At 42.0% G+C, this 12,129-nt stretch overlaps 1 protein-coding gene across 5 annotated transcripts in view; it reads right to left on the bottom strand.

The window, feature by feature from the left end:
* The window catches only part of FRMPD4 (FERM and PDZ domain containing 4), a 608,500-nt gene that overhangs the window by 76,551 nt on the left and 519,820 nt on the right, over window positions 1-12,129 (bottom strand). For all 5 annotated transcript variants that reach the window (XM_073614854.1, XM_073614850.1, XM_073614851.1 and 2 more), the window contains one exon: window positions 7,930-8,034. In XM_073614854.1, the coding sequence (XP_073470955.1) occupies window positions 7,930-8,034 (105 nt within the window). The remainder of the gene's footprint in view (window positions 1-7,929; window positions 8,035-12,129) is intronic.

Raw genomic sequence — 12,129 nt, 5'->3', positions numbered from 1 at the left:
TGATGCTTGCAGACTGAGACACTTTACATAGGAGTGGCTGCTTTCTAAGAGCGGCTACTACTTTCTAATACTTGGCGATTCCCAGCTGTCATTTTGACTGCCAAGAATAGCAATGGGTGGGTGGGTGCAGAGAGAGAGGAAAAAGACCAAGATGCACCTGTTAGCAGTTTTTCTGGTTAAAGTGAGTCACTTTAAGTTTGTCAGACATTTGAGTAGTGAAAATGAATTCTGGGTAATCCCATTTACACAAGGTAATTGCTTATAGGAGAATTATTAAATACTACATTTGAATACTACATTTACAAAGCAGTCCTTTTTTGGGAAGGGATCTTTGCAAGCATTTCTTTCCTTGTACTGTAGTAAACAGAGGCGGCTCTAGACTTTGTGAGGCCTTAGGCAAAACTTAGACATGAGGCCCCTCTGTATTAAGAGGGTACAGTATAGGGGAGTGGACAGTACAGGGGGTAGGTAAGTGGGCATAATAAAGATATATTTTCCTCAAGCAGAAAGAAAGAAAGAAAGAAAGAGAGGGGGGTGGGGAAAGAAAGAAAGAAGAAAGAAAGAAAGAAGAAAGAAAGAAAGAAAGAAAGAAAGAAAGAAAGAAAGAAAGAAAGAAAGAAAGAAAGAAGAAAGAAAGAAAGAAAGAAAGAAAGAAAGAGAGGGGGTGGGGAAAGAAGAAAGAAAGAAGAAAGAAAGAAAGAAAGAAAGAAAGAAAGAAAGAAAGAAAGAAAGAAAGAAAGAAGAAAGAAAGAAAGAAGAAAGAAAGAAAGAAAGAAAGAGAAAGAAAGAGAGAGGGGGATGGGAAGAAAGAAAGAAAGAAAGAAAGAAAGAAAGAAAGAAAGAAAGAAAGAAAGAAAGAAAGAAAAGAAAGAAAGAAAGAGGGGGATGGGGAAAGAAAGAAAGAAAGAAAGAACGAAAGAAAGAAAGAAAGAAAAGAAAGAAAGAAAGAAAGAAAGAAAGAAAGAAAGAAAGAAAGAAAGAAAGAAAGAAAGAAAGAAAGAAAGAAAGAAAGAAGAAAGAAAGAAAGAGAAGGGGATGGGGAAAGAAAGAAAGAAAGAAAGAAAGAAAGAAAGAAAGAAAGAAAGAAAGAAAGAAAGAAAGAAAGAAAGGAAAGAAAGAAAGAAAGAAAGAAAGAAGAAAGAAAGAAAGAGAGGGGGATGGGAAAGAAAGAAAGAAAGAGAGGGGGATGGGAAAGAAAGAAAGAAGAAAGAAAGAAAGAAAGAAAGAAAGAAAGAAAGAAAGAAAGAAAGAAAGAAGAAAGAAAGAAGAAAGAAAGAAAGAAAGAAAGAAAGAAAGAAAGAAGAAAGAAAGAAGAAAGAAAGAAAGAGAGGGGATGGGGAAAGAAAGAAAGAAAGAAAGAAAGAAAGAAAGAAAGAAAGAAAGAAAGAAAGAAAGAGAGGGGGATGGGGAAAGAAAGAAAGAAAGAAAGAAAGAAAGAAAGAAAGAAAGAAAGAAAGAAAGAAAGAAAAGAAAGAAAGAAAGAAAGAAAGAAAGAAAGAAAGAAAGAAAGAGAGGGGGATGGGGAAAAATGAAGGAAAGAGAAAGAAAGAGACAAATAGAATGGAAAGAAAGAGAGGGGGATGAGGAAGAAGGGAAGGAAGAGCATCCCCTACATCAGTGTACTCACTGGGAGGCAGGAGGGACTGGATGGATGGATGGATCAGACTCCCTTGTCCTTTTCCTGGGCTTCAGCTTGAATCTTCCCGCCCACACATCCCCTTCTCTGAGGCAGAACAGAGAACACTGCCGAGGAGAGTGGGCGGGGCAGACACAGGAGGAGAGGGCGGGAGGAGGAGGGGCAGAAGCTCTCTCTCCTCTTCTGTCTGGCTGTGCGGGCAGAAGGGGGAGGGAGGAGATCTGTCAGAGCTGTACTGAGCGGCTCTCCCTCCCTGCCTGTGATCCGGAGATGTATGTGAGCTCCGATCACAGGTCTCACTTGCCGCCTTTTATCTCTCCCTGTAGCAGGGCGAGGGACTCGGGACGGAGATCTCTGTTGCTGAATGAGGCGGCTCTCTAATTAGGTAAACAATCCAGCTGTGCGAGGCCCCTATGACTGCGAGGCCTGAGGCCACCGCCTATTTCGCCTAATTAGAGAGCCGCCTCTGGTAGTAAAGATATTCAAATCTTTACAGTTTTCACAGATGGTAATATATGACAAAACAACTTCATTTAGGGACATTTTTGTAAAATCTTGCGTTGTATTTCAATGTTTGTCTCCCAAGACAGATGAATGTGTACTGAGCACAGGAAAGATCTTTGCTGTTTGAATAGTTTCCCCGAAGCAGGGCCAGTGTCTGATCTTTCAGTATTAAACTGAGTATTTGTCAGTAAAATAATATTTGGCCAGAGGTTCAATCAGAAAAAAAAAATGAATATTAGCATCGGGAATTACATTTTAAAACCTGTCATTGTAAAACAGAAATTAGATAACAGGGGTTAAAAATACTGCCTGCTTTAAGTGAACATGTACTGTGTGCTGTGAGGAGTCTGTGGGTGGATTTCTCTTGTTTTAAACTCAGTGGTATGAGGCTATTAACATGGTGCTTGGCTCCTTATCACAACACTGTGAATTGTATTAAAGTTGGTGATTCACTAATTAATAGCAGATTTTGTTGTGGCAGTGAGTCAGATAAGCCTAAGCAAAGCTTCCAACAGCCCTAGTTCTCTTTGGCGATTATTTTTCTTATTGAAGCTTGAAACAAGCTTTCTATTCCTGTCAACAAATCATCACATGATTTCTTGCGCATAAAGTCAGATTCTAAAAATATCTGTACACGCTGAACACAATTATCCTTGCTTATTTAATGGCGATGTGATCTTCACATACCACAATTTTCCGCATATGCTTTGCATCATAATTTGAGTTTTCTCATCATCTGGTGTTTTTTTCATCTGTTAAATCTGCATGACCCTTTAAGAGCACTATTAGGGATGAATACCTCATATAGCAAGAGTAATTTTAGGAAATGAGGCCAAAGGTGCAATGGAGAGATTCCAAAACAACAACAGGGCCAATGAGTAGTTGATATGTGCAATGGAGGTTTTAGCTGTAATTTTTCTAGGACGGGTTAGAAAAGCAATCTGCAGGCAGACCTCAGATTTTCTTTTCTTATTGTTTAAATTTAGCCTAATGTTCTACCTTCCTCATATTGAAAGAGTGTCGGACAGTTTCCCTTCACTTCCTGTTTAATACCTGTCAAAAAGACAGAAGGGCGGGTTTACATCTATTACCTTATATAGTGCAACTCATGTAAATAAATAGGTTAAAACCAACATATAAAAAGTTCCTTAAAGTGCAAAAATACATACAATAATATATAATAAAGTGCAATGTGTCCGTAAATTAATTCAGTACCCGGTGGGACCATGGGTCTCAAGCGGCACTTTCAGGGGATGGCAAACTGATGCCCAAGAGCAGTGACAGAACTGCCACCCGTCAGCAAGCCGCTCTGCTGCTTATCCCACTGTGAGGGAGCCCAGTGCCGCTGCTGTTAGAGGTGACAGGAGCATGGGGGCAGAACACAATCTGCCCAGGGAAGCAGTCAGCGGGTGAGTGAGCGCGTGGGCCAGTCAGCAGGTGAGCGGGCTTGCTGGCCAGTCAGCGGGCCAACGGTCGGGGGAGCAGGGAGATGACATCATCTTTCACCGCCCGCCATGCATCACTGCAGTTCCACCCTCTCTGTGCAGCCGCGGGCAGCAGAGAGATTACATCATCTCTGGGACACAGCAAGTGACAATCCGCACCTTAGCAGGCAAGTGTCACAGCAAGTGACAATCTGAAACATGTGGCAGGTGACGATCCGCAACATGTGGGCAGATGACATGGCAAGTGACAATCCGCAATGCGTGGCAGGTGACGTGGCACGTGACAATCCGCAATGTGTGGCAGGTGACGTTGTGGCAAGTGACAATCCGCAATGTGTGGCAGGTGACATTGTGGCAAGTGACAATCCGCAATGTGTGGTAGGTGATGTCGTGGCAAGTGACAATCTGCAATGTGTGGCAGGTGACTTGGCAAGTGACATTCTGCAACTTGTGGCAGGTGACGTCATGGCAAGTGACAATCCACAACATGTAGCAGGTGACTTGGCAAGTAACAATCCGCATCTGAAGGCAGGTGACATGGCAAGTGACACGCTCAAGGCTCCCACTGATTCTGCATTATGGTGAGTTGAACTATTTAATTCTATATTACAATGTAATAATAGAAATAATGCACTTCAATCATCCTGACACCATAACAACCATGGTGCCATGATGATTGAAGCCCCAACACCAGCCATTTCCCTGATAAATTGCCAGCAAATAAAGTTTTTTCTGGCAGTACCCCTCCCAAGACTAGACTCTGGATCCGCGACTATCACTGCCATACCCACACAGCGGACCCGCCCACCCATCCTCTCTGCACCACCCCATTGCTGCAGACAAATGCATTGTCGGGACAAGAGCAGAAACTGCAGGAGAAAGTCAGCTGACCAGCTGACTACCAACAGTGTGAAGGAGGAGGAGCTTTCTGCTATGAGCAGAGACCCCATGTTGGAAAAGGCACCGCTGGAGGCATGACTGACACTGTGAGCAAGTAGTTGCCAGTGCCATTGATCCCATCCCCACCATATTGTACATAATATAACTGGGTACTAACACTTGATGGAATTATTTTTGTTTGGATTTATAATTGCCTCATTGGAGTAGATTTAGGGACAATTTGCACTTTATCTTACTAAATTAGTTTACAGACACATTGCACTTTATGTACTGTATATATCAGTTTTCATAGTATGTATTTTTTCACTTCAAATAATTTTTTATATGTTGGATTTAACCTATTTATTTAAATGGGTTGCACTTTATAAGGTAATATGGGGGGTTTCCAGTAGCGCTGCACTAATTTTTGGTTTTATGTGGATTAAGTGTAGTGAAAGCACTTGTTTTGTGTCAGCTGCAACTGGAGATATTAGATATATTAACAGTCTGTTTGCAATAATAGGGTTGCGCTAATTGTATATTAACTATTTGGGGGTTACATCTATGCATCTGTTGATGCATTGCGTTTTAGACGCATTTAACATTATTTTAGGCATGTTACAATTAAACTCTATAGAACATGCATTTTGTTGAAAGCGCATCAAAGATTCAGTATGCAGGACTTTTTAAAACACACCACATATTAAACACACAGGTGTGAACAAGGCCTGAGAGGGAGGTTTTAGCTCTCTGACACCTATCAAATCTCTGACACCTATCAAATACACAGGAAGTGATAGAGGCAATGGTGGTAATTTACTAAAACTGGCAAGTGCAAAATCTAGTGCAGCTGTTCATGATAGCCAATCAGCTTCTAACTTCAGCTAAGCTTTGACAATAAAAGCTGGAAGCTGATTGGTTTCTATGCAGAGCTTCACCACATTTTGAACTCTCCAGTGTTAGTAAATCAACCTCAATATCTCCCAAACAGGGAACTAGACAGCAGTAAAAATTGACTTGGGTTCTAATTCTTCCAAAAGTTTTGATTGTAATAAAGCTGGCCATACAATAGTAGAATTTAATTCCAATTTTTTTGCTTTAAGAATGTGCGTTTGATCTTCTAATCATTGGTGGGATCGAGTTGACATAAATTTTCAACTACAGTGACAAGAAAGTTCAAAGGATCAGGATGGAAAACCTTTCTCAAATGCTAACAGCGAATGTGGTGTTCATTCGGGAAAGTCCATTCTTTCTAAAATCGAATGTTAAAAGCACACACAATTTTGAAGTACTTTCCAACAACATTTGTCAAGTCATCAAATGTACTAAGAATTTTAATAAAAATGTTGATACACATTTTTCTATGAATGTTCATTTGCAAATCTACTTGTGTAATGCCAGCTTAAGGTTTAGGCCAGCATATAAAGTACAGCATAATCACTATAATTATGCCTGGTACCAATATTACAAAAATCTACAGACTCGTTATTCCCCACGGGAAATAAAAGAAGAATACTGACAACTATCACCATGTGTAATACACTTCCAATATTATCCAATCATTTCTAAAGTCACATCCAACCAGAGTTTGATTCCCATTACTGGTGGCTGTAGACACACAAACTTTGGTGTCCAAAGCCAGGGCTATTTGCTAGGGTCATCTTTTTTACACAGAACATTTTGTTTTCCTGGAAATAACCTCACTTAGGATAATGCTGTAATGTGTAAATAATCTTCTGTAAGATGACTGTATTTATATTGATGATAGGATGTTGTGAGAAACCCTACTATTTTGCCTCTGCCATTTATCTTACCACCTGCTAGTCTGAGCCAAAAATGTAGTTATTTTTAAGTCAGTATATATGGTTATTAAGATAACTATTGGTGATGTATTATATTGAAATCATATGATAAATGTATTTATTAAACAGTCTAATATAAGGATTTCTGATGACAACAAAAAAATAATAATCCACCAATGATGGGCAGTGGAACAAACTGAATGCTGACGAAGATAAGTAAGTTGTGTTTGATTTAAATATGCAATAATGCTCACAATAGTATGTAGTAAGGGTGCAGTGCCTTACTAAATCGTGTCCATAATAAATAATACGTTCATAAGCATTCAAAGTGATATTACTGAACTGTTGTGATGATAGATGGAAGCCGTCACCAACACCCAATCACACTGACTCTTACCCTAAGGTAAAGACATTAAAGCAGTAGGTAACATCTCATGGCAGTTCCTCAGATCCAAGACTATCACTTCCTCCTGAGCGAGATGACATTGTCAGGGGTCATCAGATGACGACACGTGTAGAGAGGAGCTGGAACGTGTGACGCGATTACATACTGGGACGCAGCGGCCATCTTGTTGGTTGGAAACGCTGATCATTTTCCATATGCGCGTGTTCTCCTATTGGAATGTGAGTTATATTCTTTGTTTTAATAAATCTTTATCTGGGATGTCTGCGCAATGAGGATTCTTTTATTCATTTCGTGAGAGTATCATTGTGGTGGAAGTACCTATTGACATTCGTGTAGACTATTGGTGGATTACATATTTGAATTGGCATCCATTACCTGTCTATTGGTGCAAGTCTAATCTTGCTCAGGAGGAAGTGATATTCTTGGATCTGAGGACGGCTGAAACTGCCATGAGACGTTACCTACTGCTTTAATGTCTTTACCTTAGGGTAAGAGTCAGTGTGATTGGGTTTTTTGGTGATGGCTTCCGTCTATCATCGCAACAGTTCAGGAACTTCACTTTGAATGCTTATGAATGTGTTATTTATTATGGACATTATTTAGTACAGCGCTGCACCCGTACCACATACTACTGTACTGTTTATTGTCGCCAACAATACTTGTGCTAGTTGCTATTTGTTAGGACCTGGATATCTGCCTAAGCGCAATAGATTTGTGTTTTTAATAATGTGCACACGAAATTTAAAAAAAAAAGTGCACATGATTGAATAACTGAAATGGACTATTAGCAACCCTGTTGTGAAAAAATCATATTAAAAGTGTAAATTCCTTCTGCTAACCTCCACTGCAGCACAGAGCAATGGCATGGCCATCAGCAAGAGGAGTAAATGAAAGCTGCTCTGGTACCAGGAGATTGACACTTCCAGAAGTGTCAGGTTCTAGACAAAATTCACTGGGCCATTTCTACTGAACAGAGCAACATTTGGCAACTCAAGCTCTGGGAAAGGAGAATATAAGCACTTTTCTTTTACAGGTAGCAGCAACTTTGATATTACCTTTTTGAGATAGGATCACTTTAATGTGACCTTAGCTGATAAGGTAATTAAAAATTTGCTTCCATTCACTTTGGAAAGTGAACATTTATTTTTTTTAGTAAAACCAACCCAGTGTCTAATTAGTAACTGAAGTAATACTGTATTTTAGAAAAAAAGCTCTTAAAGGGATGCTGAATCTGAACATATAAACTATTGTACTTACCGAAACCTGTCCATTTATTATAACTTCCTCTGAAAAACGAACTTTCACTGGATTGGACTTCAACCTTGCTTTCTTGGCAGCACTAATAAATGCTGATTTGGGGGACTTAGGAAAAAAACATGGTATATACATATTTAGAAGTTAATATGTTCAATAAAAACATATAGTATGACAATATTTTATTCATTCTGATCTCTCTTCGGTGGTGATGAAATTTTAAACAAACATTCACACTTTCTAAAAGAGACGCAATCAATGTAGGCAAAACTAGCAATAATCAGGACTGAAAGTATATAACATCCATGTATGTGTATAGGTGACCAAACTTTGCTAAGACTGGAAAACCAATAATAAATACTGTATACTGTATATACTGTAGTCTCTGGTGAAGCTGTTTATGAAAACACAACTTATTGAAACTATGGAGTCCTTCTGGAATATGGCAGAAGTGCCAGATTCATAGTCGATGGCTTAGGGCTTAGAATAGGAGTTAACAAGTTTACAATATACAATGTTTTAAATAAGTTCAAATGTCCGCCACATGCAAGCAGTCTCACCCATTCTTAAAATCAAATATCTTCCCAGTCTATTCTGTGCTCAATATACTAAAGGCAATGTTGCTTTTTCACTGGGGAATTCTGCCTCGCGTCCTAAATTTGGCTAAACAGAACATGCTCCACCCCTAGTGTACCCACTTGTATTTTAATTTTACCCTTCAGCTCAAATAGCTCAATTTTCAGCAACAAAACCAGTAGTGAGATGGTCGCTCCAGTGCACTCAGCTATCCTTCCTATAGTCTTCCTTTAGGAGAACAGCACTCCATGTTCCCTGTCAGGCACTTGTGGATTATTGCCCCTTTTCAGATTTGTACTATTCCCCCTTTTCCTCTCTCCTTTCCTCTCCTCCTATGTTTATTATTACAGTCCTCTATCCCCACTTCAAACAGACAGCACACTCACAGGCAGACTTCATTTTCAGTCACAGCACACAGAGAGACAAGGCACTCAATCACAGCACACAGAGAGACCAGACACTCAGTTACAGCACACAGAGACCAAGCACTCAGTTACAGCACACAGAGAGACCAGACACTAAATCACAGCATACAGAGAGACCAGACACTCAGTTACAGCACACGGAGAGACCAGACACTCAATCACAGCACACATGGAGACCAGACACTCAGTTGCAACACTCAGAAAGACTAAACACTCAGTTACAGCATATAGAGAGACCAGACACTCAATCACAGCACACAGAGGCCAGACACTCAATCACAGCATACAGAGAGACCAGACACTCAGAGCACACAGAGAGACCAGGCACCCAACCACAGCACACAGAGAGACCAGGCACCTAATCACAGCACAAAGAGAGACCAGACACTCAATCACAGCACACAGAGAGACCAGACACCCAATCACAGCACAAAGAGAGACCAGACACTCAATCACAGCACACAGAGAGACCAGACACCCAGTCACAGCACACAGGGATACCAGACACCCAGTCACAGCACACAGAGAGACCAGACACTCAGTCACATCATACAGAGAGACCAGACACCCAGTCACAGCACACAGAGAGACCAGACACTCAATCACAGCATACAGAGAGACCAGACACTCAGTCACAGCACACATAGAGACCAGACACCCAGTCACAGCACACAGAGAGACAAGACACCCAGTCACAGCACACAGAGAGACCAGACACCCAATTACAGCACACTGAGAGACCAGACACCCAGTCATGGCACACAGAAAGACAAGACCAGTCACAGCACCCAGACATCACATAGAGAGTCCACTAGCACTTGATTGATCAGCTAGCACCTGAGCGCACTTTTATTTCTACCCACTCTGAACCTAATAGTGTGAAAATTCTAATTCTGTGAAATTTGATTGGGTTGCTGCATTTTAGAATAAAAGCTCCTCATTGGATAAGTTTAAAAAATGCAAGCTGACTATGGCCGGGTTCACACTGGTACGACACGACAGTCGTACTACTTTGGATCTGACTTTGCCCTGCAACTTGAAGTCCGACATGCGCCCGACTTCAATGAACAGGGATCCGACTTTGATCCCCCACAATACCAGGCACTATCTGGTATGAATCTTTAGGGGGAACTCCACGCAAAATGTAAAAGGGTCTGGTCAATGGGCTGAAGTAGGATCAAAGTCAGACCAAAGTAGTGCAGGGAGCATTTTCAAAGTTGGACTGAATTGTGTCGGACCAGTTAAGACAGCTCCCATAGGGAAACATTGATTTTCACACGTCATGCAACATGAGCTCCCAATGTTGGAGCATTTGTCATACCAGTGTAAACCCGGCCTAAGCAACGGAGGGCTCAGGTGCTGTCTGATCATTATGGGCAGCATTTTTCTTTATCTTCTTGTATGTGGTATGGGAATACCTGTATGATAATAAGGCAAAGCAATTGCCCTTAAAAATCAACTCAACATCTCATTCCAATTTTCCACTGAATGAAAGACACAGACAAGTGCTCAAGTTTTTATCAGTTGTTTCCCTGTTTTTACAAATCAGTAGATAGTAACACATTAGAATAAAATTAATAATAATAATTGATTGATAGTGCGCTGATTCTATGTAAAGGGTAGGAAAACCCCCCACGGTGGTAAAAAATATACACAATAATGTTGCCCAAATGTGAACCCAATGGGTAAATGGGAAACAGGTGTGTTGTCTAGATTGACCTATAACACATGTGGATATACAAAATATCTTAAGACTGTATGTGCATAATCAAAATAAATAAACAATGCAATTCAAACACAACCAGTATATGATCTGAAAAGGAAAAACTGGGGGCGTGGCCTAGCGTGGCATGTGAACAGACCTGTTCACCGGAGCTTCCGCTGTTGATCCTTGGACCGATCCTCTCCTCGCCTATCCGGACACCCAAAAAGCACGGTACCGGTACCCACAGCCTCCCTGTCATCCCAGGCCACAAAATTAGCACCAGATTGGGGCATATTGACCCGAGGGAACCGCGGAGAACAAGCGGCCTCGGCCGCCACAGAATCCCAAGATGGCGCCTGGACGTCTCAGCCTCAGAGAACACCACGAGGCCAGGAGAAGAGAGCGGAGCAGGGGGGTAAGTCACAGAAACCCCCTAAGGCTAAAGACCAGACCAGGGACATGCTTTACTATGCACAGAAGTTAGCGGGCTCAGCAGACTCCACACAAAGCAGCACACAGCTTCCTGCAGCTTCCATGGAGCAGGCAGGCAGGGGGGACACAGACAGGCCAGAAGACACTGATATCATGGAGTCTGTACCAGATCCTATGCCAGGCCTGTTTGATATGCAGGTGGAGGATACCCCCCAGCCCACGCTGAGTGAAATACTACATGCAGTCCACAGATGCACTGCCTCAGTGGATGACCTGAAGGAAAAGTTTGGGGGGCTGAAGGAGACTGTCTCCCTGCTATGTCAGGACATTCAAAAAATTAGAGAGAGAACCACGGCAGTAGAGGGGAGAGTCAGTGACATAGAAGACCAGATGCCCCACTTGAACAGAGATGTGAGGGGGGCCGCACAGTATGCACACCAGGCCTTTGAGAAGACCGACGACATTGAGAACCGCCTGCGACGCAACAACGTCCGCATAGTGGGGCTACCAGAGAAGGTTGAGGGCAGAGACCCCACGGTGTTCGTCGAGGAATGGTTACAAAATATATTCGGCAAAGAGGCCTTCTCGCCCCTGTATGCAGTGGAACGGGCGCACCGAGTACCACCAAGACCTCTCCCGCCTGGCAATCCCCCAAGAGCGATGCTGGCCAGGCTCCTCAACTATCGGGACCGTGAAGTGGTTCTAAGGTTGGCTAGAGAAAAGGGGGCAGTGCAGTTTAACTGTACCAAAATATCCTTCTATCCTGACTTCTCAGCTGAAGTGCAGCGCAGAAGATCTAACTTTGCGGATGTTAAAAAAAGGCTGCAGCGACTTCAACTCAAGTATGCAATGTTGTTCCCCGCTAAGCTGAGAGTTACGGCTGGAGACCAGAACCACTTTTTTGAAACCGCACAGGATGCTGCAGGATGGCTGGACCAGAATGAACAAGATCTACGCCGCCGCAGACGTGAAAATGGGGAAGGCTGATTTCAAATGACCCACTTACTTAATGCATAGAAGGCGCCTATATTCCATTTTTGATATTGCTCCTTACACAGAGGACGT

The sequence above is a fragment of the Aquarana catesbeiana genome, linkage group LG02, assembly GCF_042186555.1.
Source record: "Aquarana catesbeiana isolate 2022-GZ linkage group LG02, ASM4218655v1, whole genome shotgun sequence".
NCBI lineage: Eukaryota > Metazoa > Chordata > Amphibia > Anura > Ranidae > Aquarana > Aquarana catesbeiana.
Note: the sequence above shows the minus strand (reverse complement) of the source record. Positions and strands in the feature narration are given on the sequence as shown.